Raw genomic sequence first — 24192 nt, forward strand, 5'->3', positions numbered from 1 at the left:
CTACGAAGGCTAGATTTTTCTTTTGCAAGTTTAAATTCCTAGGAAGCCGCATTTCCTAACTTTGCAGTGCATTTTGCAAGGCTGCTGTTGTCTTACTGCCAGATCGCTTGCAAAGCGCTGGTCAGAGCTACAGCTAGCAAGAAGAGAACTGATACCTTGAAGTCCGTGACAGACTGCAAGTAATCCTCAATTTATGACCACAATGAGCCCACAATTTTCACTGCTAAGCCAGACTATTGTGACCTATCTGGTCACAGTTGTTAAGCGAATCACTGCACTTGTTCAGTCAGCGACAGGGTTGTTAAGTGAATCTGGCTTCTCCATTGACTTTGCTGGTCAGAAGGTCGCCAAAGGGACATGACCCCGGGACACTGCGACCGTCATAAATAGGAGTCCGTTGCCAAGTGTCTGAATTTTGATCACGCGACCGTGGGGATGCTGCAATGCTTATAAGAGTGAAAAACAGTCCTAGATCACTTTTTTAAAATGCCGTTGTAACTTCAAATGGTCGTTAAACGAGTGGTTGTAATGGGCCTCTGTGGCTCAGACTGGTAAGACAGTCTGTTATTAACAGCAGCTGCTTGCAATTACTGCAGGTTCAAGTCCCACCAGGCCCAAGGTTGACTCAGCCTTCAATCCTTTATAAGGTAGGTAAAATGAGGACCCAGATTGTTGGGGGCAATAAGTTGACTTTGTATATAATATACAAATGGATGAAGACTATTGTTTGACATAGTGTAAGCCGCCCTGAGTCTTCGGAGTAGGGCGGGATATAAATGCAAATAATAATAATAAAAAAGGACCACCTATATCCCTTGCTTCCTGCTGTGATGGCCTATAACAGAACCAAGTTCCCAAACCAGAATACATGTGCGTGTACTGGAGCGCCAGAAACATGAAGACCAGCTGGCCAGTCCATGCATTCCTGTTTTTGGGCCGTTTTTTGGGCCTGAAAATGGCCTGAAAACTGCCGGAAAATGGCCGGAAAACAGCCCAAAACACAGCTGGAAAATGGTTCAGAAAGGGCGACACCCCCCCCCCAGCTCCAATCCGTATCGATCCGTATGGGGCCAATTTTTAGAATCAGATTTTTAAGTAATGTTCTTAACTTGTTTCTTTTTGTACAATTTTTATTTTGGCTGTAAACCGCCCTGAGTCTTCGGAGAAGGGCGGTATAAAAGTATGATTAATAAATAAATAAATAAATAAACAAATAAACGGAGAGCCCTTCCTAGCTGCAAGCAACAATCATAGATCCAAGAAAAATCAAGATGAAAGAAACAAATTTACCTGAAGGGAAAAGAAAGAAAACCCAAATCCAAAAATAAGAAAAAAATATCCAGGGAATAATATAGCTCAGCTCTAAAGCTCTGGAGCTAAAAATTAAGCGACCATAGCTGAGGCTGAGTTGAAAAAAGCTGGGGAACATCACCAGGGAGGCGGATCCTCAGAATTTTTTTCAACTCGGAGACCATAGAGCTAGAGACTGGAATAAAAATGCCCTGGGTTTTGGCCGTTTTCAGGTCATTTTTCGGCCCAAAAACTGGCCTGGAAAAGGGTTGGAAACGGCCGAAAACCAGAAGAGCAGCTGGCGACAGCGCATGTGCCCACAGAGAGGGCTCTGTGCGCCACCTCTGGCACGTGTGCCATAGGTTCGCCATCACAGGCCTATAAGATTTTTGTCTCACCTGAGATGATCACACTATGCCTTAAATATAAGCATGGCTCCTGCTAGTTTGGTTATTTGGGGGGGAGAGGAGGGCGGGAAACCATGATGTGCCCTTGGCTTTTTGGCCGTCCCACTCTTCTGCTTCTGCATTTGTTAGTCTTTCATTCTTTTTTCTTACTTTGCCACTTTGGAAGCAGAAGTTTGCAGGAGGAAGTTAGAGCTGAAAGGCAGCAGAGCTGAAAAGTTATCCATCTGTGTTGCTTTATGAGGAATTTGTGAGTAGTTGCTTCCTCCTGCGAGTGGGCAGCAGTGCGAGTTCTTGAGAATCTGGGTGCCAGTGTTGACACATCTGTGTACGGCCGTGTTCCTCAAACTTGGCAACTTTAAGACGCGTGGTCTCCCATCTGCGCAAAATGGTCGCGGGTCAATTTTTTTTCCCAGGGGCCGTTGCCACTTTGAACCGTCACTAAACGAACTATTGCAAGTCAAGGATTCTCTGTGTGAATGGTCTCATTCAATTACTTTTATTATGGGTCACCATGTTTTCGTCGAAATTATTGCAACTTGTTATATTTCTGGATTGGCTTTCTTTATTTTGTTATTATCGGCTGCGGTTCCGTTGAAATGAACTTTTTTATTCGGTGAATTGTCCCGCGGTGAATTGACTACGGTGAGTTGGCCGTGGCGAATTGTCCCATTTCGGGCTTATGATGCCCTGTCGCCGTGATGGCGAATCTATGGCATGCGTGCCGGAAGTGGCACAGAGAGCCAGCTCTCTGGGTGTTGTGGTCCATCAGCAGCCTACAGAGCTGGCAACGGAGATGGACAGCGATGAGGCTGAAGTGGGGCCAGGGCCATCAGGAAGTGAGGTGCGGACTCCAGAGCCTCCAGAGACCGATAGTAGTGAGGCAGAGGAACAGGAGGAGCCTGTTCCTAATGCATGCATGAGAAGAGCTGCCAAAAGGCAAGAGCAGCTCAAGCAGAGAGGACAACTCGGGAGTAGGGCCTTTCTTTTCTCTAGAATGGCCATACTCAGTTCCTGCAACCGTTCTTTAGATGTTTTTGTCTCCAAGCCTTTAATCATCTTAGTTGCTCTTCTTTGCACTTTTTCCAACATCTGTTTTGAAACGAGGTGACCAAAACTGGATGCAGGATTCCAGGTGTGGCCTTACTAAGGCTTTATAAAGCGGTACTAAGACTTCACGTCATTTTGATTCTGTGCCGCTGTTTATACAACCAAGGATTGCATTAGTGTTTTGGCTGCCACCGCACACGGCTGGCTCATGTTTATGTGGGCGTCCACTGGGACTCCAAAGTCCCCTCTCAGAGTTACTGTTTGTGAGCCAGGTTTCGCCTAATCTGTATTTGTACCCACTCTAAAATCTAACATAGCTGCATCTCTGATAGGTCCACTTCTTGCTGTCCGAAATTGTGCCTTCCCATGGCGAAGACTGTATCCCCCCTCCCTGCCTTTGATGGTGTAAATTACTAGCAGTGATGAGATATCTCTCTCTCTCTCTCACACACACACACACACACACACACACACACACTCTCTCTCTCTCTCTCCCTCCCTCCCCAAGACATGCTCTGAGCTCTGTGTGGCTAAACCTCTACAGCCATTTGTCAGAGTCAGCCAAAAGTTTTATCACTGCGACTAATTAAATGCTGCCTCTTCAAGGAACCGCTCCTGCCTGTTTAAATGCGCCCTGGGTAATTGGATACGGCCCCACAGGGATTGTATTTCGGTGTCATAATGGAAATATTTCGCAGGGAAGCGTTGGTTAATGGTTAGGAAGAGGACGCTGGGTCAGCAGAGTTTTAGCTGTGCGCCGGCTGCTGAATTCTTCGGTTCAATTTCAGTTCCTTACCCAATCTAGCTAACACCATTAGCACTGATGACGTGACCTAGTTTGGGTAATGAAACATCTGCAAGAAAACAAGCAAGTTCGGAGAACACCAAGGGCCCCTCATGTCAATCCTGAGCTACAAATATTCTCCTTTATTAATTTCAATTCAGAATAGAGCTAGAAGGGGCCTTGGAGGTCCTCTAATCCAACCCCCTGCTCAAGCAGGAGACCCCATACCATTTCCGACAAGTCTCTTGTCCAGTCTCTTCTTAAAAACCTCCAGTGATGGCGCATCCAATATTTCTGGAGGTAAGTAGTTCCACCCGTTAATCGTCCTCACTTTTAAAAAGTTAATTCCAGGTTGCTTCTGTCCTCGATTAGTTTCCATCCATTGTTTTTGGTTTTGCCTTCTGGTGCTTTGGAGAACAGGTTGACCCCCTCTTCTTTGTGGCAGCCCCTCAAATACTGAAATACTGCTATCAGTCACCCCTAGTCTTTCTTTTTTATTTTTATTTATTTACATTTATATCCCGCCCTTCTCTGAAGACTCAGGGCGGCTTACAGTGTGTAAGGCAATAGTCTCATTCTATTTGAATATTTACAAAGTCAACTTATTGCCCCCCCCAACAATCTGGGTCCTCATTTTACCTACCTTATAAAGGATGGAAGGCTGAGTCAACCTTGGGCCGGGCTTGAACCTGCAGTAATTGCAGGCTGCTGTGTTCTAATAACAGGCTTCTTACCGGCCTGAGCTACCACGGCCCCTTTCTTTTTGTTGTGGTCCATCAGCAGCCTACGGAGCTGGCAATGGAGTCGAACAGCGATGAGACTGAGGTGAGGCCAGGGCCATCGGGAAATGAGGTGGGGACTCCAGAGCCTCCAGAGACTGATAGTAGTGAGGCAGAGGAACAGGAGGAGCCTGTTCCTAATGGACGCATGAGAAGAGCTGCTAGAAGGCAAGAGCAGCTCAAGTAGAGAGGACAACTTGGGAGTAGGGCCAAGAGATGATTGGCCCCTCCCAGAAGGCTTAAAATAGACCAGATCCGGCATCTTAGCTTTGCCGGAAAACAACGTTGTAGCTGCGTCTTCTGCTTCGTATACATCTTTGTTTTTGTGGCTTCTGGACATTTACCAGGAAAGGCCTTTGGCAGTTTGCCTAATTGGACTAAAGTTTGTGAGATAACTGAGGAATTTGTGTTGGGAGGTATTTGTTTTACTTTGAGTTGAACAATGCTGGGAATGAAGTAATTCCCAGCTGTTTGAATAAAGTTTGTTTTTCCATGGACTAAGTTTATTACTACCTACTAGGGCCTGGGTCACAACACTTTTCTCTAGTCTAGACTTATCTAATTACTGAACATGTTCTTTAAATTTTTGTCTCCAAGCCTTTAATCATCTTAGTTGCTCTTCTTTGCACTTTCGTAGTGCGGTGACCAAAATTGGATGCAGGATTGCAGGTGTGGCCTTCCTAAGATTTTATAAAGCAGTTTTTTTAAAAAAAAATTGAATTTATATCCCGCCGTTCTCCGAAGACTCAGGACGGCTTACATTGTGTTAAGCAATAGTCTTCATCCATTTGTATATTATATACAAAGTCAACTTAATTGCCCCCAACAATCTGGGTCCTCATTTTACCTACCTTATAAAGGATGGAAGGCTGAGTCAACCTTGGGCCTGGTGGGACTTGAACTTGCAGTAATTGCAAGCAGCTGTGTTAATAACAGACAGACTTAGTCTGTTGAGCCACCAGAGGCCTTCTTGAGCTGATGTGACTTCACTCTCCTTTGAAGCAGCATCACGGATAGTTCAGCAGCCAGTTTTGGGTTGGAGATTGTGCGGGGTGGGGGTGGGGGGAAGCGGGTTCTCAGACACAGTCCTTGACTTACAGCCATTCCATTAGTGACCATTCCAAGTTACAACGGGCACTGAAACAAATAGGACTTACGACCCTTCTTTTGCTCGACAGCTTCCCTGTGGTCACGTGATCAAAATTCAAATGCTTGGCAACTGGCATGTACTTACGATGGTTGCCGTGTCCCCAGCAGTCACATGATCTCTTTTGTGACCTTCTGACAAACAAAGTCAGTAGGGAAGCCAGATTCACCTCACAACAGGGGTGAAATGCTCCCGGTTCAGACTGGATCGCCCGATCCGGTAGCGATAGAGGCGGGTGGTTCAGAGAAACGGTAGCAAAAATTCCTACACCCCCCCCTCTGCCCCACCTGAACCGTGTAATCATCAGAGGTTGTTTTTTTTTTTTTACTTTTAAAAGCAATTTTTCTTTGGCCGGAAAAATGCTTTTAAAAGTAAAAAAAAAAAGCCTCTGATGATCACGCGGCTCAGCTGGGATCGCCAGAACCCTTTAAAAGCTTTTTTCCTTCTGGCGATCCCAGCTGAGTTGCCTGATCATCACAGGCTTTTAAAATAATTTTTTACAAAAATGCTTTTAAAAGTTAAAAAAAAAAAGTTGGCCATGCCCACCCAGTCGCATTACCCTCCCACCAAGCCACGCCCACAGAACCGGTAGTAACAAATTTTACATTTCACCGCTGCCTCACAACCATCTTACAACTTAACTGCAGAGGTGAGCTTCACATAATAAAACAGGGGTCTCCAACCTTGGTCCCTTTAAGACTTGTGGACTTCAACTCCCAGAGTCCCTCAGCCAGCAAAGCTGGCTGAGGAACTCTGGGAGTTGAAGTCCACAAGTCTTAAACGGACCAAGGTTGAAGACCCCTGTAATGAAGAACCGGTTCGCCCAGAATGAAAAATGTGAGCATGCGCGCACACTCGCTTCCTTTGCAAGTGCCTTGCGCACATGTGTACTGTGTTAAAAACACGATTGTATAGGACAGGATAGCTTCACTCACGCGCCTTGTGACGCACTGCGTCAAAAAAACAGCGATTGTATAAGACGGGATAGCACCGAGGTGGATGGGGAGGCCCAGCTGCAGGCTGTAACTACCGGTTCTCCCGAACCGGCTGAATCCCAACCCTGCTTAACTGTGGTGATTCACTTAAGATCCTGAAAGGTGGTAAAATGGGGGCAAAACTCACTTAACAACCACCTTGCTTAGCAATGGAAAGTTTGGGCTCAATTGTGGTCATGAAGTTGAGGACAACCTGTACCGTTTTCTTTGAATCTGTCTGTGTGGGCCGATCAGCCCTTCCTGATCCGATGGTCTCCAAGTGCATTGATATTGTTTGAAATTCTGGTTTACAGTCCTAAAACATCTGGGAATAAATTTTCTTTGGCACTTGAGCTAATCCGCATTACGTATTTCTCCCTGCTGCAGGCTTCAGAATTCCAAGAATTTGATTTTTATCAGGGCCCAGAATTAAGAAAATAATCAAGGTCTTGGCTTTTAAAAATAGGAGGACTCAGAAGCTCTTGGTTGCAGCTTGTAGGTCAGAGGAGAGCCGATAGTCGTGGACCCAGGGCGAGTGAAAATATTTCAGGGCTTCGAGACTTTGTAATGGGTAGACACGGTGGCTCAGGGGCTAGGACGTTGAGCTTGTCGATCGAAAGGTCGGCAGCTCAGTGGTTCGAATCCCTAGTGCTGCCATGTAACGGGGTGAGCTCCCGTTACTTGTCCCAGCTTCTGCAAACCTAGCAGTTTCGAAAGCACGTAAAAATGCAAGTAGAAAAAATAGGGACCACCTTTGGTGGGAAGGTAACAGCGTTCCGTGCACCTTTGGTGTTGAGTCATTCCGGCCACATGACCACGGAGACGTCTTCGGACAGCGCTGGCTCTTCGGCTTTGAAACGGAGATGAGCACCGCCCCCCTAGAGTCGGCAACGACTAGCACGTATGTGCGAGGGAAACCTTTACCTTTTTAGACTTTGTAATACTGGAAGAAAATTGGTCTTGTTTTCTTTTCAGAGTATTCGTTGTGCTGTTCGGAACAGCAAACGGAACACTGACTAGATTGCAAAATCTGTAAGTTTGGTGGGAGAATCCATCTTGAATGTGGGGCTACAGGTAATTGAGGCCAAAATTTTCTGTTGCTAAGTGAGACAGTTCTTAAATGAGTTTTGCCCCATTTTTACAACCCTTTTTTTTTGCCACGGTTGTTAAATGAATCACTGCATTTAAGTTAAGTTGATTCTTAAGTGAATCTGGCTTCCCCATTGACTTTGCTCATCAGAAGGTCGCAAAAGGGGGATCATGTCACCCCGGGACACTGCAACCGTCATAAATACGAGTCAGTTTTACCAAGCCTCTGAATTTCCATCACATGACAGTGGGAATGCTGCAAAATGTAAGTGTGAAAAACAGTCTTTAAGTCACATTTTTCAGTGGTGTAACTTTGAACAGTTGGTAAATGAACTGTTGTAAGTCCAGAGCTACCTGCACTTTGTGTGCAGACTCTCTAGATCCGTGATGGGGAACGTATGACATACGTGCCACAGGTGGCATACAGCACCCTGTCTGTGGGCATACTCCCCAGTTCAGCTCCGCCGCGCATGCACGCATGCCTCCTGCTAGCCAACTGGTTGTTGGGTCCCTGCCGTGGATGTGCAGGGGTGTGCGGGGTGGATTTACGCATGCATGGGGGGGCAGTGCGCTGGGGGGGGCATGTGTGCATGCATGGAGGGGCGTGGCATGTGTGTGGGTGCACATGCAAGGGTGGAGGAGCGGGGCGCGTACAGAGGGCAGGGGATACGCGCACATTGCCTTTTGGGGGTTTGAGTGCTTGCGCATTTGCGCATGCACACGTGTGCTTTGGGCACTCGGTCTAGAAAAAGTTAGCCATCACTGCTCTAGTCCAGGGCTCTCCAACCTGGGCAACTTTAAGACTTGTGGACTTCAACTCCCAGAGTTCCTCAGCCAGCAAAGCCAGCAAAGGGAGTCTTAAAGTTGCCCAGGTTGGAGACCCCTGATCTAGATCTTCTCTGGTTGTGGCCACAGATTCTCTTTGCATCTTGAGTACTAGCAATTGTGTGAAGTTCTTACTGTAAAGAAAGAAAACTTACGGGGGGGGGGGGAAAAACCTTTGTTGCTTCTAATTCACGGTTTTCCACCCTTGGCAACTTTCCGACTTGCGGACTTCATGGGCTGGCTGAGGAATTCTGGGAGTTGAAGTCCGCAAGTCGTAAAGCTGCCAAGGTTGGACAGACCCCCTGTTCTAATCCAACATCTTCTCCATTACCCCAAAACTGGCTGTGGGTTAAGAAGGACGGGCCAGCCTAAAGTCTGAATAGGGACTAGAAGCTGGTTCTCCCCCATTTAAGGTCCAAACCCTTCCCTACACCTGATTGGCACTTGAGTTGGGAGGGAGGGACTGACCTAAGTTCAGCCAATGAGAATCTGTGGATGAGGGGGGATTAGGCCCTGGTTCTCCCTGCTCCTAATCTAGCACCTTTTCTGCTACAACCGATTGGTTCTTAGACTGAGAGGGAGGCACTAGCCTAAGATCAGTCAATAAATTCCCGTGGCTAAGAGAGTTTAGAACCCGAGTCCTCTTGCTCCTAGCCCGGCCGCTTCTCCATTCTATCCGATTGGCTCTTGGGCTGAGAGAGGGAGGGATTGCTCAAATTCAGGCAATGAACCTCTGTGCCTGAAAAGATATTATAGGTAGTCCTTGACTTACGAACTTAGTAGATCTTGCCTACTGTGGTCATAAATTGTGATGGTTGTAAACCAGGTCATCCCATAACTGACCCTATTTGACAAACTCTTTGGTGGCCATCGTTAAACAAATCGCCATGGATCTTTGGTCATTAAGCGAACCCATTGTTCACCATGGGTTCATTGTAAATGCTGGCTTTCATCAAAAATGTTGTAAATTGTGGTCATGTGACTGCGGGATGCTGCCATAAGTGCAGGTTGCTTGCTGAGCGCCCGCAATACAATCATATGACCACACGGGCAGCGGCCATTGGAACTTCAGATCCAGATCATAAGCAATCTTTGGGGGGGGGGTGTCCGTCATAACTTTGGTCATTAAGCAACTGTGTAGGTAGTCCTTGATTTGTAGGTCTTGGCATATTCGGGTCTTTTCCCGTGTAAGGTTGAGGGTATCTTGGCGACGTTTCGACGAGGTCTCACTCATCATCTTCAGGCTGGTGCTTTCGGCTTCGTGCCCGTGTGAGCAAAGCGTGGTCGGAGCTGCGGTCTCTCTATAAATACTGGTGGGGAGGTGGGGAGTGTTGTGTGAGCGGGCCGATTGGCTGCGTGGTTGCATCTTAATTGGTAGATGGAGTGGGTGTTTGCAGATTGATTGAGATGGGGAGTCCTTGATTTACGACTACAATTGAACCCAAAATTTCAGTTGCTAGGCAAGGCAGTTAAGTGAGTTTTGCCCCATTTTATGACCTTTTTTCTCACAGTTGTTAATGGAATCATGCAGTCATTAAGTAAATCTGGCTTCCCCATTGACTGCTTGTCGGAAGCCCGTTGGAAAGATTACAGATGTGTTGTGGCCGAGGCCCAAGTAGTGATTACCAAAAACAATTAGTCCTGAACAAACATATTTTATTAAAACAGTCCAAAACAAATTCTTCATAAACAGTCCTTTGGCCTTATCACCAACCTTTGTTGTCTTTGGCAAACTGCCAAAGGCTTTTCTTGGCAAAACCCCCACAAAGTTCAAGAGACTCTGACAAGAAGCAATGGAATCAACGTTGCTTTTCTACAAAGAACCCAACAGTTCGTTGATGCTCTTTTAAGCCTTATGGGAGTGGCCAATCATCTTCTAGCCTTACTCCTGAGTTGTCCTTTTTGCTTCAGCTGCTCTTGCCTTCTGGCAGCTCTTCGCATGTGTGCATTTGGAACAGGCTCCTCCTGTTCCTCTGTCTCTCTGCTGTCCACCTCTGGTGGCTCCAGAGTCCGCACAACCCCAGATGGCCCTGGCCCCATCTCTAACTCCGACCCAGAGCCCTCATCCGGATCTTCCCCAGACTCCAGGACTGGCCCATTGTCCTCCCCAGCCTCCTCACTGTCTGACTCCGCTGCTGGTGGACCACAACAAGATGCTGCTCACATGATCCCGGGACAATGCATCAGGGTTGTGTTTGACCTTGGGGGAGGTGGTGTGTGTGTGTCCAGTTCTGCTCCCTTAGCCCACCCCCCACATTCAACACCCCTTCTAGATTTGCTTTTACTTATTGGCCAGAGCCCTCCGGTGAAAACCCTAACTGCTCCCAGCTGTAGGGACAGCAAGCTAATGCAGAAGAAGGTTTCTCTCCGTCTCCCTTATTGATTTTCTCCCCTCCGTAATAACTTACCCTCCGTGAAACCGTAAGTAAGTGAAGCTCATCCTTTGCAGCTCTTACCGGAATCGTCGGCTCTAGATTTCCTATCAAATGCGGTTACAAACTTGGGAAAACAGGAGGGGTGGGGGTGGGTTGGGGGAGCAGAACTGCTTACTTAAGACTCAGCAATTGTGGGATGGGTGAAAACCAGAAGGATCCAGTGATGTGCCAATAGCTTCACGTCAATTTTTTCAGCCGCCCTGTGCGGCGGCTGCTTCTTTCTCGTTTTTGGTTTTCTGGTATCTCGTTCGCTTTCCCGCAAGCGACCGCTAATTTTACATCCGTTGCGATAAATAAAGGATGACAAGCAATATAAACGCTGGGTCTTTTGGAGAGCTGCGATAGGGATGTTTTTTTTAATTGCCCAATTATACCTCCCAGCAGGCAGCCGAGAGATGCTTCTCTATCTGATTGCTTACTACAGGATTGTATATTAGAACAGTGGTCACCAATTGGTGGTCCGTGAGAAAATTTTGGTGGTCCGCAGAAAAATTATTTGCATTTTTGATATTGCACTAAATCAGGGGTCCTCAAACTACGCCCCCTGGGACAGATACATGCAATGAATGTTTGTGTTGCTGCAGAGTTTCCCCCTTTGGGGTCTTTTTGTGTGGGGCAGAGGGGGGTAGAAATTCCAACTTGGGGTCTTCTTCAGCCTCCTGGTGTGGGGCTTTGGGTGAAGGCTGGAGGGAAGTGCCTCTGGTGGCGAAGAGCCGGAGGACCTTGTTCCATTGGGACTGCATCATGGCCTGGAACTGGCTGACCATCTCAGCCCGCTGAGCTTCCAAGCGCCAGTACCTGGCCTTACACTCCCACAGGTCTTCCCTTTGCTTGGAAAGCCTATGCTCCTAGTCCTCAGTGAGGTGCTTCTACTGAGCCTCCTTCTCAGTCAGAGGAATGGCTGGGAAGGGTGAGTAGAGACTGATGAGGTGCCCCTTGACGTGAGTGACATCGAGTTGGCCACGCCCACCCAATCACATGACCACCTAGCCACGCCCACACACCCAGTCATTAGGCAGATCATATTAGTGGTCCGTGGGATTTAAAACTATGAATTTAGTGGTCCCTGAGGTCTGAAAGGTTGGGGACCACTGTATTAGAAGATTTAGGGACAGTTAGCCCTGGATTTACAACCAGGATGAAATCCAGGAGGTTCTGACAGGTTCTGGAGAACCGGTAGCAGAAATTTTGAGTAGTTCGGAGAACCGGCAAATACCACCTCAGGCTGGTCTCAGAGTGGGCTGGGAATGGAGATTTTGCAATATCCTTCCCTCAGGAATAGGGAGGGAATGGGGATTTTGCAATATCCTTCCCTCAGGAGTGGGGAGGGAATGAAAAGTCAAGCTCAGTTTGTAGAAATCTTTTTTTAAAAAACCATTTTTTGACATTTTTTTGCCAAATGCTTGGCAATTTCCGGTCAAAAAGGGACTTATGAAAAACTGCAGAAAAAACCATGGCTACCAACCTGCCTTCCATTGAGGACCTGTATACTGCACGAATCATGAAGAGGGCCGTGAAAATATTTACAGATCCCTCACATCCAGGACATAAACTGTTTTAACTCCTACCCTCAAAACGACGCTACAGAGCACTTGTACACCAGAACAGCTAGACACAAAGACAGTTTCTTCCCAAACGCCATCACTCTGCTAAACAAATAATTCCCTCAACACTTTCAAACTATTTACTAAGTCTGCATTACCATTAATCTTCTCATGAGAAGATTAATAGTAATGCAGACTCTTCTCTTTCCACTTACGACTGTAACTTTGTTGCTTATATCCTTACAATTTATACTGTAATTGATTATTTCCTAATTGCTTAATTGTAACCTATGACTATCATTAAGTGTTGTGAGTGTTGTACCTTGATGAATGTATCTTTTCTTTTATGTACACTGAGAGCATATGCACCAAGACAAACTCCTTGTGTATCCAATCACATTTGGCCAATAAAAAATTCTATTCTATTATTCTATTATTCAAGAAAATGTCCCAAATAATTTTATTTTTATTTTTAAAATAACACTACAATTGGAAGCAACTATGTTTGATGCATACAGTTGAGATCAATTTTTCTTTTATTTCCAGTAGAGGAGATTACAGTTACATTGGATTTCTTGGAAATTTTTTCCAATGTCCTCAATGGTCTGGAATCTAATTAAGCATTATTGATGCCTTTTTTTTTTTAGTAAAATAACTTAAAAATTATCCCCGATTAATTTTGTTTGCTACACAAACACCTTAACTTTTCTTCCTTTAACCCAAAGCGTTTCTAAGAATACAGATTATTTTTTATTCAAATTAGATGACATGCGCTAAATGAGTTTCAAATAGCCCAGCAAATCAAGATTTATTTGGAAATTGTAGCAGTTCCAACATACTATTTCAGTTAAACGAATGCTATTTTGAAAAGCTGCCAAAGTCATTAATTTCCCTTTGTGATATATTTTAGATGGGAGAAAATGACACTTTGAAAACGAAGCCATATAACTCAGGTAGTACAGGTAGTCCTCGGCTTACAATAGTTCATTTAGTGACCGTTCAAAATTATAACGGCACTGAAAGAAGATGCCCGTTTTTCGCACTTAACGACCATTTGCGGCATCCCCAGGGTCATGCGATCAGACGCTTGGCAACTGATTCATATTTATGACGGACTGCCTGTAATGCAAATTTGCTCAATCTTTTCCCTTTCTTTTTCCCCCCGCTCAGGATATGTTGCAGAGGGAAGGGCCGAGATAAGGGATCTCCTTGGACCTGCAGAGACCGACTGGCTTCCGATTCCTCCATGGAGCAGCACAAAGCCTGATGCCCACTTTTCCCCTCACCATGGACAGGGGGAGGAGTTATCACCCGCCATGTACGCATCAGCAGCCCGGCAATACACTGTATAGGACACCCACCCTTCAAACCCAGCTTGGCTTGCCCACCGCTGAGGTGAGTGTCCCTGGGAGAAGACTCCTCGGATATAAGGGACTTAGCCACTGGTCAGCCTTTCTTAGATTGTCCCTCACCGCAAGACTTGGTTCATCTCTTGCACTAAGTCCTAATTTGCTTAGTCTTGATTTAGCTGGGTGCCTATGTTATGTGGCTAAACCATAAATCGCGGTTTACAAGCCACAGCCATTCAGATTCACACATCATACCAGTGTTTCTTAATTTTGGTCACTTTCAGAGGAGTGGACTTCAACTCCTACAATTCCTCAGCCAGGAGTGTTTCTTGACCTTGGCCAGTTTTAGATAGGTGAACTTCAACTCCCAGAATTCCTCAGCCAGGAGTGTTTGTCAGTCTTGGCTACTTTCAGATGGGGGAGACTTCAACTCCCAGAATTCCTCAGCCAGCCACCTCCTCTGAAAGTGGCCAAGCTTGACAAACATTAAATTATATTCACCCGTAAGTTTTGCTTACTGCATTGTGTACCCAGTCAGCATTACCTTCTAATACTACATTTGTTGTGACCCAGGCCCCAAGTAGGTAGTAGGAAACTCAGTCAGTGTAAAAACAAACAAACTTTATTCGAACAGCTGAGAATTACTTCATTCTCAGCGTAGTCCAACTAAATTAAAGCAAATTCCTCCCAACACAATTCCTCAGTCCTATCGCAAACCTTGGTCCAATTAGGCCAGGGGTAGTCAACCTTTTTATACCTACCGCCCACTTTTGTATCTCTGTTAGTAGTAAAATTTTCTAACCACCCACCGGTTCCACAGTAATGCGCCGTGTATCATTGTCTGCGCATGCCTCTCGTGCATTATGGATTGGGTTGGGGGCGGGCGGCTACCAGCTCTGCTTGTCTGTTACAGCTGGGTGGTGTGGGGGGAGATGCGCGCGCTATTCTGGGACGAGGCTCTTTTGTTTGCGGTCGCACTATAGCGCCATTTAGTTTCACATATGTAACGTGAACTAAACATGCGCGGGTGATACAAATAGTATATTTTCAGAAATTTAAATTGTCATGGGGAATTTTATGAAAACCTCATGAAAATGTTTTTAAATAATGCTATGAATTTTTTTTTAAAAAGTCAATTAAATTAAAAAAAAAAGGAAAGTGCTTTAGTATCGGACAAAACCCCTACCGCCCACCATGAAAGCTGGAACGCCCACTAGTGGGCGGTAGGGACCAGATTGACTACCACTGAATTAGGCAAACTGCCAAAGGCTTTTCTTGGCAAAACTTCAGAAAACACCGATACGAAACAAATGCAACAAGACAAAGCTATCAACGTTTTCCCGCAAAGAGCCCAAACGCCATTGCTGGTCTTTTAAGCCTTATGGGAGGGGCCAAACATCTCTTGGCCCTACTCCCAAGTCGTCCTCTTTGCTTGAGCTGCTCTTGTCTTCTGGCAGCTCTTCTCATGCGTGCATTAGGAACAGGCTCCTCCTGTTCTTCTGCCTCACTACTGTCAGCCTCTGGAGGCTCTGGAGTCCGCACCTCACTCCCAGATGGCCCTGGCTCCACTTCTGCCTCCAACGTAGAGCCCTCATCCGGGCCTTCCCCAGCCTCCAGGACTGGCCCATGTTCTTCCTCAGCCTCATCGCTGTCTGACTCGGTTGCCAGCTCCGCAGGCTGCTGGCGGACCCCAACATTTACACTCCTGAGATCAAACTGGTTTGGTTCTTCATGTCAGCAACAACAGACCAGTCTAGGATTTCCACCAAGATGTCCTAATCTTGACTAGAAGGTTTTCCCATCTTTTGATTTCCTGCTATTTCCTTGGCCTTGCTCTGTTTCATTTAGTGGGGATTATAGTTATTCTTACCCCATTCCCCCACACTTTTGGCCTGTTGCCAACACTGTGGGAGGAGACAACGATCGGCTAAAAACTCAAGAGGAATTTGGGAAGGGGCATCTTTTCCAACAAACAGGTTCATTTTCATGAGCTGCAGCTGATTTATTTATTTGATTTTCATCCCACCTATGTCATTTTTATTATTATTTATTTATTATTATTTATTTGATTTTTATACCGCCCTTCTCCCGAAGGACTCAGGGCGGTGTACAGGCAAAATAAAACAAACAATACAAAGTACAATTTAAAATGCGATTTAAAAAACTTATTTAAATTAGCCTGAAAATTTAAAATTTACCATACATTAAAAACCCCATTTAAAATTGATAAAAATTTGACATTAAAATTCAATTCAAGCCAGCCCCGCGCGGATGAAAAGGTGTGTCTTCAGTTCGCGGCGAAAGGTCCGAAGGTCAGGTATTTGGCGTAAACCTGGGGGAAGCTCGTTCCAGAGTGTGGGAGCCCCCACAGAGAAGGCCCTTCCCCGGGGGGCCGCCAGCCGACATTGTTTGGCGGACGGCACCCTGAGAAGTCCCTCTCTGTGAGAGCGTACGGGTCGGTGGGAGGCATGTGGTAACAGCAGGCGGTCCCGTAGGTACCCAGGCCTTAAGCCTCTAAATAACTCTAGGTAGCAAACACACCTGATACCTAAAATTCCTTTCTTCTTCTATTTTCCCTACAACAACCACCCTGTGAGGTGCTTTGGGCTGAGAGAGACGGACTGGCCCAAAGTCCTCCAGCTGGCTTTCATGCCTAAGGCGGGACTAGAACTCATTGTCTCCTATTGATTGGTCCAAGGTCACCCAATTGACTCCCATGCCTAAGGCGGGACTAGAACTCACCGTCCCGTGGTGATTGGCCCAAAGTCACCCAGTTGACATTCATGGCTAAGCCAGGACTAGAACTCACTGCCTCCTGATTTCTTGTCCGGTGTCTTAGTCACTAGATCAAAGTGGCTCTCAAATTTATGCACGAAAGCACATGCCTTTTAATGAAAACATTAGTTGCCTTGGCGAGATGGGCATCATAGAAGTTTAATAAATAAATTAATAAGATGCTACCAGACTTTTGCTGATTTTTTACAAACCAATATTTATTCCAACTATAGGTAGCCCTCAACTTACGACCACGATTGAGCCCAAATTTTCTGCTGCTAAGTGAGACATTTCTCGCCACAGTTTTTAAGTGAGTCACTGCAGTTGTTAAGTTAGTCGCACAGTTGTTAACTTAATCTGGCTTCCCCACTGACTTCGTTGTTGGAAGGTCACAAAAGGGGATCGCTTGACTCCCCCCCCCCCGGGGACCCTGCAACCGTCATAAATATGAATCACTTGCCAAACATCTGAATTATTATTATTTTTTTAATTAAATTTATATCCCGCCCTTCTCCGAAGACTCAGGGCGGCTTACAGTGTATAAGGCAATAGTCTCATTCTATTTATATATTTACAAAGTCAACTTATTGCCCCCCCCAACAATCTGGGTCCTCATTTTACCTACCTTATAAAGGATGGAAGGCTGAATTTTAATGGCCATGGGGCTGCAATGTCGTCACAGAGTCCGCGAAGGCTCGAAAAAAATGTTAAGATTTAAATCTTAAGTCTTGGTGGTCCATGGCCATAAAAGGCATTGAAAGGGGATCCATTGTGAAGAAGAGGTTGACATACGACATTTTGTGTTATGTCATAAAATGCTTTATTATCATTTTTAACAGAATCACAGAGTTGGAAGGGACCTTGGAGGTCTTCTAGTCCAACCCTCTGCTCAAGCAGGAGACCCTATTACATTTCAGACAAATGGTTATCCAACATTTTCTTAAAAACTTCCAGTGTTGGAGAATTCACAACTTCTGGAGGCAAGTCCTTCCACTGACTAATTGTTCTCACTGTCAGGAAATTTCTCACTAGTTCTAAGTTGCTTATCTCCATAATTAATTTCCACCCATTGCTTCTTGTCCTACCCTCAGGTGCTTTGGAGAATAGCTTGACTCCCTCTTCCTTGTGGCAGCTCCTGAGACATTGGCAAACTGCTATCATGTCTCCCCTAGTCCTTCTTTTCATTAAACTAGACATACCCAGTTCCTGCAACCGTTTTTCATATGTTTTAACCTCCAGTCCCCTAATCATCTTTGTTGCTCTTCTCTGCACTCTTTCTAGAGTCTTAATGTCTTTTTTACATTGTGGTAACCAAAATTGGATGCAGTATTTTAACTGTGGCCTTACCAAGGCATTATAAAGTGGTATTAGCTACTTCTATTATGTTACAGACACAAGAGTTTTAATAGTATACAGATTTAACCAAGGAGGGGACGGTTAGACGGATCTGTGCTTGAGTAGCATTTATTAGAATTTTTTTTAGCAGAATTCTAAGTCATTAAAGTGAAACTACAGGCTCAAGAGGAAATTTAAAAAGGGAATTCGCTGCTTCCCATATTTCCATGTTTGGGGAACCAGCACCAGTTCTGCCTTCCCTAATGGTGTTCTTTATTTATGGTTTGGCTTGTTTATGAGATGTATAGGCTGCTGTAACTCTGGGTGGCTTAATAAGTAAATGTACATGTATATGGTCGCCCAACTGGGCGCTATCTAACAAAATGAAATTCAACAGTGAAAAAAGTAAGGTTCTACATTTAGGCAAAAAAAACGAAATGCACCGGTACCGTATATGTGGCACCTTGCTCAATAGTAGTACCTGTGAGAGGGATCTTGGAGTCCTAGTGGATAACCATTTAGATATGAGCCAGCCGTGTGCAGCAGCTGCTAAAAAAGCCAACGCAGTTCTGGGCTGCATAAACAGAGGGATAGAATCAAGATCATGTGAAGTGTTAGTGCCACTTTATAATGCCTTGGTAAGGCCACACTTGGAATATTGCATCCAGTTTTGGTCGCCACGATGTAAAAAAGATGTTGAGACTCTAGAAAGAGTGCAGAGAAGAGCAACAAAGATGATTAGGGGACTGGAGGCTAAAACATATGAAGAACGGTTGCAGGAACTGGGTATGTCTAGTTTAATAAAAGGGGACACATGATAGCAGTGTTCCAATATCTCAGGGGTTGCCACAAAGAAGAGGGAGTCGGGCTGTTCTCCAAAGCACTTGAGGGTAGAACAAGAAGCAATGGGTGGAAACTGATCAAAGAAAGAAGCAACTTGGAACTAAGGAGAAATTTCCTGACAGTTAGAACAAGTAATAAGTGGAACGACTTGCCTGCAGAAGTTGTGAATGCTCCAACACTGGAAATTTTTAAGAAAATGTTGGATAACCATCTGACTGAGATGGTGTAGGGTTTCCTGCCTGGGCAGGGGGTTGGACTAGAAGGCCTCCAAGGTCCCTTCCAACTCTGTTGTTATATTGTTATATTGTTATTGTTAACTCACAGTGTTTCTGGGTGGTTTACAGAATTAACCCCCCCAATGCAAAACCCACTAAACCAGTGGTCATCGACTGGTGGTCCGTGTACCACTGGTGGTCCGTGAGAAAATTTTGGTGGTCCGCAGAAAAATTATTTGCATTTTTGATATTGCACTAAATCAGAGGTCCTCAAACTACGGCCCCTGGGACAGATACATGCAATGAATATTTGTTTTGCTGCAGAGTCACCCTCTTTGGGGTCTTTTTGTGTGGGGCAGAGGGGGGCAGAAATTCCAACTTGGGGTCTGCTTCAGCCTCTTAGTGCTTGGCTTTGGGTGAAGGCTGGAGGGAAGTGCCACTGGTGGCGAAGAGCCAGAGGACCTTGTTTCAGTGGGACTGCATCATGGCCTGGAACTTTGAATGTTCCTGAACATACCGCACGTATTCTGAAACCTGCTTTGTCATTTTGCAGAATTCTGCTTCCGGTTGCTGGAGTTCATCCCTGTTTGCACCTCCTTCGTATTCAGCACCATTTTTCCTGAATGAAAACCAGTAAGTGCATTTGTGGGAGATCGCAAAACACAACAGAACAGAGCTGGAAGGAACCTCGGGGGTCTTCTAGTCTAACCCACTGCTCAAGCAGGAGACCCTATATATCATTTTGTAACAGGGTGAATCCTGGGATGGGAGTTCTCTAGGAAATCATCAAGGCTGCATGCTAGCTTGGGAAATTAAGAAAAAAAAATCGAAATAATCCCAGAAGGGAAACGGTTGTCAAAATTTGTGTTGACGTGCAAAAACCAAAATGGCTTGGGAACATTTTGAACGGTAAATGAATAAAACCAGACCTAAAAAATAAAGAAATAGAGCATCTTATTTCCACAGTGGTACCTTGGTACAAGGGTACACAGTGGCTCAAGGAGCTAGGACGCTGAGCTTGTCGATCGAAAGGTCGGCAGTTCGGCGGTTCGAATCCCTAGTGCTGCCTTGTAACGGGGTGAGCTCCCGTGACTTGTCCCAGCTTCTGCCAACCTAGCAGTTCAAAATCACGTAAAAAATGCAAGTAGAAAAATAGGGGCCACCTTTGGTGGGAAGGGAACAGCGTTCCGTGTGCCTTTGGCGTTGAGTCATGCCGGCCACATGACCATGGAGACGTCTTCAGACAGCGCTGGCTCTTTGGCTTTGAAACGGAGATGAGCACCGCCCCCTAGAGTCGGGAACGACAAGCACATATGTGCGAGGGGAATCTTTACTGTTACCTTTACCTTGGTACAGGTAGTCCTCGACTTACAGCAGTTCATTTAGTGACCGTTTCAAGTTACATCATCACAGGGCCGGGATAGCTCAGGCAATAGAGAAGCCTGTTATTAGAACACAAAGCCTGCAATTATTGCAGGTTCGAGCCCGGCCCAAGGTTGACTCAGCCTTCCACCCTTTATAAGGTAGGTAAAATGAGGACCCAGACTGTTGGGGGGGCAATAAGTTGACTTTGTAAAAAATATACAAATAGAATGAGACTATTGCCTTATACATTGTAAGCCGCCCTGAGTCTTCGGAGAAGGGCGGGGTATAAATGTAAACAAACAAACAAAACAAAACAAAACAACTGAAAACCGTGACTTAAGACTATGTTTCACACTTACAACCGCTGCAGCATCCCCAGGATCATGTGATCAAAATTCAGCTGCTTGGCAACCGGTTCATATTTATGAGGATCGCAGGGTCCCAGGGTCATGTGATCCCCTTTTGCCACCTTCTGACAAAGCCAATGGGGAGAAGCCATATTCGTTTAACAACCGTGGCAAGAAAGGTTGTTGTAAAACGGGGCAAAATCCACATAACACCTGTTTCGAATTTAAATCCAGATTCTGGTAACTAATTGTATTTTATCTGGCTGTTAACCGCCCTGAGTCCTTCGGGAGAAGGGCGGTATAAAAATTAAATAATAATAATAATAATAATAATAATAATAATAATTATTATTATTATTATTATTATTATTATTATTATTATTATTATTATTTATTATACTATCTAAATCAGGGGTGTGCAACCTTGGCAACTTTATTTCCACTTATGACTGTATGACTATAACTTGTTGCTGGCAATCCTTATGATTTATATTGATATATTGACCATCAATTGTGTTGTAAATGTTGTACCTTGATGAACGTATCTTTTCTTTTATGTACACTGAGAGCATATGCACCAAGACAAATTCCTTGTGTGTCCAATCACACTTGGCCAATAAAATTCTATTCTATTCTATTCTATTCTATTCTATTCTATTCTATTCTATTCTATTCTATTCTATTCTATTAAGACGTGTGGACTTCAACTCCCAGAATCCCTCAGGCAGGAAAGCTGGCTGAGGAATTCTGGGAGTTGAAGTCCACACGTCTTAAAGTTGCCAAGGTTGCACACCCCTGATCTAGATCAGCAGGGATAATGAGAGATCTCTTTTTCCTTTCCGTCCGTAATCATTCAAAGATTAATTCTGAATCTTTTCGTGCATCCGTTATCAATGCTAGCGAAACGTAGTCATCCTTTTTTTTTTTAAAACATTCAGGTAGTCCTCGACTTATAGAAGTTCATTTAGTGACCGTTCAAAGTTACAATGGCACCGAAAGAAGGAGCCGGGTGACCATTTTTCACACTTGCGACCATTGCAGCATCCCCATGGGTCGCGTGATCAAAATTGTCCTGGGTGTGTGTGTGTTGTGTGGTCCCCTTTTTGTGACCTTTGACCAGCAAAGTCAATGGGGAATCCAGATTCACTTAACAACCATGTCGCTGACGTACCCACTGCTGTGATTCATTTAACAACTGTGGCAAGAAAGGTCCCAAAATGGGACCAATATCACTTACCATATTTTTCGGAGTATAAGACACACCTTTTCCCCCCCCAAAAAAGAGGGTGAAAATCTGGGTGCGTCTTATACTCCGAATGTAGCCCTGCCCAGCTTCTCAAACAGAAGTTTCAGAGACTGAAAAAAGCATCAGAAACGGAGCTTCAGAAAAGAAGCCCCCTAACAGAGCTTCAGAGGCTTTTTTTCTGAAGCTCTGTTTCAGAGGCAGAATTTTTTTTTTCTGAAATGGAGTTTCAGAGGCAGAAAAAAAAAAAAGCAAGGCACAGAGTTCTCAACCAAGGAACCTGTTGCTAAAATTCTCCTCTGGGAACAGCTGATAGGGGGTATTCCGGGAGGCCAATCCACCTGCCAATCAACTTTTTTCTTATTTTCCTCCCCAAAAACTAAGGTGCGTCTTATACTCTGGTACGTCTTATATTCTGAAAAATACGGTAATCAATATGTCTCATTTAGCAACGGAAAATGTTGGCCTCTATTGTGGTTGTACATTGAGGACTACCTTTATTTAACTGCTTTGAAACGGATCGAATTTGATGCGCAACACATTTTGACACAAAAACTTTGTCCTGATACTCATCGTTTGCTTGGTACTGAATGCACAATCTAGAATTTGTTGCTGTCGGCTCTCTTGTGACTCACTATATTATTCCTTATGGGAAAAGACTTATTTGGTACTCCTCGCTTTTGGTACTCATTGCATCTCCTGAAACCAATTAAGGGTGAGTACCGAGGTACCTCTGTATAAAGAATTTGTTGCACGAATCTTGTGTAGGGAGGTACAATCCAGTAATAAATGTCTATGGAAATTCTCAATCATCCAGGTCATGGTTGTCACAAAGGTGCTTTGGACTTTCTTGGATTTTCTTTGAAGACGTGTCGCTTCTCATCCAAGAAGCTTCTTCAGTTCTGCCTTCAGTCTTCTGCACTGAAGAAGCTTCTTGGATGAGAAGCGGAATGTCTTCAAAGAAAAACCACAAAATCCAGGTGCCTCTTGAAAAAGCACCTTTGCGACAATCCAGTAATAAGCATGCGACATGTAGGAAGATATAATCTCTGTGTGTTTATATAGTCCTTGAGCTATGCCCATTCATTCAGTGACAGTTCGAAGCTGGATGAATGAGGGTTATAACTAATAGGGGTTATAACTAATTCTTGGACTTCCAGCCATCCCAGCACCCCCATCGTCACATGATTGTGACCTGGGCAATTGGCAAGTGGCTCACACTTAAATCAATGGGGAAGCCATCAGGGAAGGCCACAAGTTGCTTGGATAAATCTCCCTCACCGATGCGCCCTCTCCCAGCTCCCTGTGTACTCATACCATACCATTTTTGAGCCTTGCTCCGCCTCTCTCGCACCCTAGTGCACCCTCCCCAGCCAACCCATGTATCCCCCTCCACCCAGCCACAACCACTTGCCAGCTTGCTGGCGTGGGACTTGCAATTTCCAGCTGGCTTCCCCACTGACTCGGTTGTGGGAAGCTGACAGGAAGCTGCCTTCCGGAACAACTACAGTTAATCCTCAATTTACGATCACAATGAAAAATTCCCTTGTTATGAACCTGTAATCCCTTAATTCGGGCTAGAGTCAGGGTGACAGAATGGAGCTGAGCATTTACTGACCGGATGCTCTTCCTGATGCCATGTGAAGTTCACAGCACATATTTAACAGATGTTAAGTGAGTTTTGCTCCATTTTACGACTTTTCTTGCCACATTGTCAAGTGCATTTGTTAAGTTAGTAACACGGTTGTTAAGTGAATCTGGGCTTCCCCATTGACTTTGCTGGTCAGAACGTCGCAAAAAATGATCGTGTGACCCTGGGACATTGCAACCGTCATAAATACGAACCAGTCGCCAAGCGTCTGAATTTTGATCATGTGACCATGGGGATGCTGCAGTGGTCATATAAGTGTGGAAAATGGCCCTTAAGTCCCCTTTTTGGTGCCGTTGTGACTTTGAACGGTCACTAAATGAACTGTTGTAAGTCGAGGACTTCCCACGCAAGACAATGCTAGTCAATCTTGCTTCATTTCTCTTAAGCCTACCCTTTGAGCAATGTTTTTCAACTTTGGCCCCTTTAAGATCGGTGAACTTCAACTCCCAGAATTCCCCAGGCAGCCATGCTGGCTGGGGAATTCTGGGAGTTGAAGTCCACCCATGCGATTGCAGCCTCCCCAAAGAGACCTGTTCAGCAAATCCCAATTTATCTTTCAGGGAAACTGCTGAAAACGGTTGATAATCCAGCTAGCCGACACAAGACCGGCAACCGAACTCGTGTGCTCGTGTCTTTCGAACTCGGCACTGCTTGAAAAGAGTTTGCAAACGGTGCTTTTCTATCTAGGTCTGGGCGTTGGGAGCAGAGATGAGAGAAAGGCTTCAGTGCAGCAGCCTCAGCTCTACAT

The 24192-nt window shown here is 45.2% G+C and overlaps 1 protein-coding gene across 4 annotated transcripts in view; it reads left to right on the top strand.

The window, feature by feature from the left end:
* SBNO2 (strawberry notch homolog 2) overlaps positions 1 to 24192 on the top strand; it is a 174324-nt gene that overhangs the window by 33564 nt on the left and 116568 nt on the right. For all 4 annotated transcript variants that reach the window (XM_058163530.1, XM_058163534.1, XM_058163529.1 and 1 more), the window contains exons 2-3: positions 13492 to 13716; positions 19392 to 19471. In XM_058163530.1, the coding sequence (XP_058019513.1) occupies positions 13588 to 13716; positions 19392 to 19471 (209 nt within the window). In that variant the 5' untranslated portion in view covers positions 13492 to 13587. The remainder of the gene's footprint in view (positions 1 to 13491; positions 13717 to 19391; positions 19472 to 24192) is intronic.

Source organism: Ahaetulla prasina, chromosome 1 (assembly GCF_028640845.1).
Source record: "Ahaetulla prasina isolate Xishuangbanna chromosome 1, ASM2864084v1, whole genome shotgun sequence".
NCBI lineage: Eukaryota > Metazoa > Chordata > Lepidosauria > Squamata > Colubridae > Ahaetulla > Ahaetulla prasina.